Source organism: Gobio gobio (assembly GCF_949357685.1).
Source record: "Gobio gobio genome assembly, chromosome: 1".
NCBI lineage: Eukaryota > Metazoa > Chordata > Actinopteri > Cypriniformes > Gobionidae > Gobio > Gobio gobio.
The window spans coordinates 9,255,867-9,259,958 of NC_137097.1; the positions used below are offsets into that span (position 1 = coordinate 9,255,867).

The window sequence follows — 4,092 nt, forward strand, 5'->3', positions numbered from 1 at the left end:
TACAGAATGTCCCAACTTTTCTGGAAATGGGGTTGTATGTATTTTCCCTCTGGAATGGAAAAATTAATAAAAATAAAATAAAATTACAGAGATAACCTGTTACTCTTATAAAAAAGTGATGATTGATTTACATAAAGTACATCACTTTTACAGATCGTTTCAAAGTCACACAATGTTTGTATAATTATACTGTATTTTAATTTGCATAGATACAATAAAGCAAGTTTTAGAGTTTGGTCAGCCACAACATTTACACATCGTCATCTGGGAAAATAATCTACAAATGTATTCTTTTAGATGTTGAAGTCCTTTTCTGAAAACTCTGGTTGGTTTGTTCGGTAGAGCGCAGTTCAGGTTACTTACTGTTCCAGTGTTTACCAATGTGTACACAGTGTCACACCAGAGATCTGGGTGATCTGCTTTCCTCCTGACATCAGTGACGTTAAATATCTCATATGGAGGAATCAGCACCTCTTCCTCATCAGGATTCCATGCATATTTTGTCACGTTAGCACCTTTACAAGTGTAGATTTCAAAACAAGATACATTTCCAAATTGTTCTGTTTTATCACGATTAAGAGTGGAGGATGTAAATGAGCCGAAACGAACCTCTGTGTTGAGAACATTCTGATCAAATCTAATATTTGTACCACGAAAAGTTGAAAACAAGCATGCATTTTGTGTTTTCTTCAGAATCTGTATCGCATCTGTTAACAGAAAATGAAGTGAATGCCACATAAATTTCTTGTTTGTATAGTTTTGTCTACCATTACGGACAGCAACATTGAAATCTCGATATACTTTATCGGAAGTGTACACGTAAATGGCAATTAAGTGATCCCTTGTCAAGTTATCATCTTCTGCTATTGATTCATTTTTACCTTCTTCCCAAGAATGATTAAATTTATCTGACTTCTTGAGTTCATTCTCTAGATATTCTGTCTTCACCAGGGCTTCCATTTTATCTCTACAGCCGTCATATTGATCATCAACAGAATCCGGTGCCATATCCAATGGAAATATCTGCAGAAACAGGAATCATAATGATCACATCATCAGTTTTCATGTCTGTCATATTCATTCTAGAACACAAGCTTACCTCTCCTAGAGCAGCTGGAATGAGAAGAAGAGCTTCAATGATCCGCAGCATCTTGATTCAGTCGAATCCCTCAGATCAACTATAGATCTAGGGAAGAACAGACGATGAAACACAACAGAATCATAGAAATAATAAATATATCACTCGAAAGAAGAATATGTTCGCAAGAAACCTGCAAATATGTTTTCCCTCCCCCTAAGTTAACGGAGAAGTTTTCTTATTTTCCAGGAGTTCAGAAGCTCAATGACAAGAGGTGAAGATCAGAAAAGTCAGTTGCTCACAGCCAGACGACAACTGTGATCTTCAAACCTAAGGATGGGAAAGGTCACATTATATATTGGATTGTATTCTGGGACGTCACCTGTGTGATAAGAATTTACCTTCATGACATGAGGCATTACAATCTCTCATTATTTCCATTCTGCAAGCAGATAACCGTTAGGAACTGAAGAGATTAAGTGTATTCTATAGACATTAAAAGTACCTGTGTAGTTCCTTCCTTTTGGATCAAATTCACAAATAAAATGCTCAAATATATAAGCTCTTAAAAACTCTTCGGAGAGGGACAGCGGAGAATGAAGACTACATTTACATTTAATCATTTAGCAGACACTTTTATCCAAAGCGACTTACAAACGAGGAGAGCAATAGAAGCAATCAGACCAACAACAGCGTGCAAGTGCTGTAACACATCTCAGTTCATCTCGCAGAGTACACACACAGTTTTTATTTGATTCATTTTTAATAAAATAAACAAACAAATAGAAAGTGAATAGAGTGATAAGTGCTATTCTTGATCGGTCAGGTGCTGCTGGAAAGATGTGTCTTAGGGTGCTTTCACATCTCTAGTTCGGTTCATTTGGTCCGAACCAAGGGCAAACAATTATACATTGTAGCATTTTTCAGCTTTTTTGGTTCCTTTTCACACCGCACTGATTTCTTTGGTCCGAACCAGTTGAAACGAACAAAAATGCAGTCACATGACAACATCCACGTCACTCATTGGCCATGGTGTGTTTCCTAAACTGCTTTTCGATGGTCAGAATTTACATGCAGGAAAATTCCAAGGGAAGAAGAAAAGCTAGCAAACAACACAGAGACAACACAACTATGGAGAGACGACTGCGCAGGCTGGTTTTGTCCCTGGCCATAATCTATTACATTGTTTGTATACACCACAATATGCAAACAATACATTTCTATAATGAAGCGCGGATGCGGCTTGAAAACACCGTTCTAATACACTGCAAACGGCGAGCGCATCGCTCATCACTTCAAGCGGAACTGTCCGCAAAGCTGACATGCTAAAACTGTCAACAAACACTTCCTCATCCAATAATGCACAGTGCAGCTGACTACGGCAGCTGGTTTAGTCCAAAAATGATCAGTACTTTTGCAGTTGGGTCTGTTCACGGTCGGATCACGTTCTCACCACAAACGAACCGCTCCAGAGTTCATCTGAAAGCGTACCGAGACCACCTCTTCAAGGAGCTCTCGGTACGCTTGTTTGGTCCGCTTTTGGTGCGCACCCGAGTGCGATTGCTGCTTTCACACCTGACCAAACCAACCACACCAAAGGGGAAAACCAACTCTAGTACGATTCAACCAAACTAAATGAGGCAGGTGTGAAAGCATCCTTAAAGTGTTTTTTGAAAATGGTCACAGACTCGGCTGCTGGAATTGAGATAGGCAGGTCATTCCACCAGGTGGGAACGGTCCAGGAAGGTTCACTGGCAGAACGTAAGCTCCTGGAGGGTGTGTAAGTCTGAACAAGCGAGTTTAGGTATATTGGTGCAGAGCCAGTGGTTGCTTTGAAGGCGAGTACCAGTGTCTTGAATTTGATGCGAGCGGCTATTGGTAGCCAGTGGAGTCTGATGAAGAGAGGCGTGACGTGCGCTCTCTTCGGCTCGTTAAAGACCAACCTTGCCGCTGCATTCTGGATCAGTTGCAAGGGTTTGATGCCGGCTAGAAGAGCATTACAGTAGTCCAGTCTGGAGAGAACGAGAGCTTGGACCAGGAGTTGTGTGGCCTGCTCTGATAGGAACGGTCTAATCTTCCTAATGTTGTATAATGCAAATCTGCAGGACCAGGCCGTTGACTACAAAATGTAACTTTGTAGCGGTGGTCAGAAGAACATCTGGACTTAAGACCAAATACAATTTTATTAACCTTTTTTTTTAGCAATAATTTCTCAAATAAGTACAAAAACTATTACCAGGAGACCACTAAACAACAATATACAACCTTTTATAATATAACAATAACCACTTTCAAATGACCAACAAATTACTACTTTCAAAACAACACTGTGATCTTAAAAATGACTGGAAATGTTTTGTAAGATTTTTGGCCTCAATGATATTCATAAATATCTGAAGTGTGTAGGAGATTAAAGGCAGAGGGAATGCAAATGAAATGATTGTGATTCAAACATTGTATAAGATATAGATAAAGGCATTCATTTAGGTTCATTTATGTCCTCTTATCTGACACCTGTAGGAAAATGTTCTGGACTGTGCAGTGGCACACACTGAGCTTCAGATATACTGTATAACACATGTTCTGTATGACCAGGGTCACACAAATGAAATATCCAGTATTGTCCAGTTCCTAAGAAAAAAAATGGCTGCATTGTTGCTCTGTTCTACACACGTGAACACGCACACACACACACACACACACACACACACACACACACGCGCACACACACACACACACACACACACACACACACACACACACACACACACACACACACACACACACACACACACACACACACACACACACACACACCATGAACACACACACACTCACACACACACTCCCAGAACACACACACACACCATGAACACACACACACACTCACACACACACTCCCAGAACACACACACACACACACACACACACACACACACACACACACATACATACTGTGAACACACACATACATACATACTGTGAACACACACACACGTGAACACGCACATACA

The 4,092-nt window shown here is 40.2% G+C and overlaps 1 protein-coding gene across 1 annotated transcript in view; it reads right to left on the reverse strand.

Annotated features, from left to right (window-relative positions):
* Positions 1 to 237: 237 nt before the first annotated feature.
* Positions 238 to 4,092, reverse strand: part of LOC307135542 (T-cell ecto-ADP-ribosyltransferase 1-like) — a gene marked incomplete at both ends in the record, with an annotated part of 12,815 nt that continues 8,960 nt past the window's right edge. The window contains one exon of the mRNA XM_079832087.1: positions 238 to 1,039. Within this exon, the coding sequence (XP_079688213.1) occupies positions 238 to 1,039 (802 nt within the window). The remainder of the gene's footprint in view (positions 1,040 to 4,092) is intronic.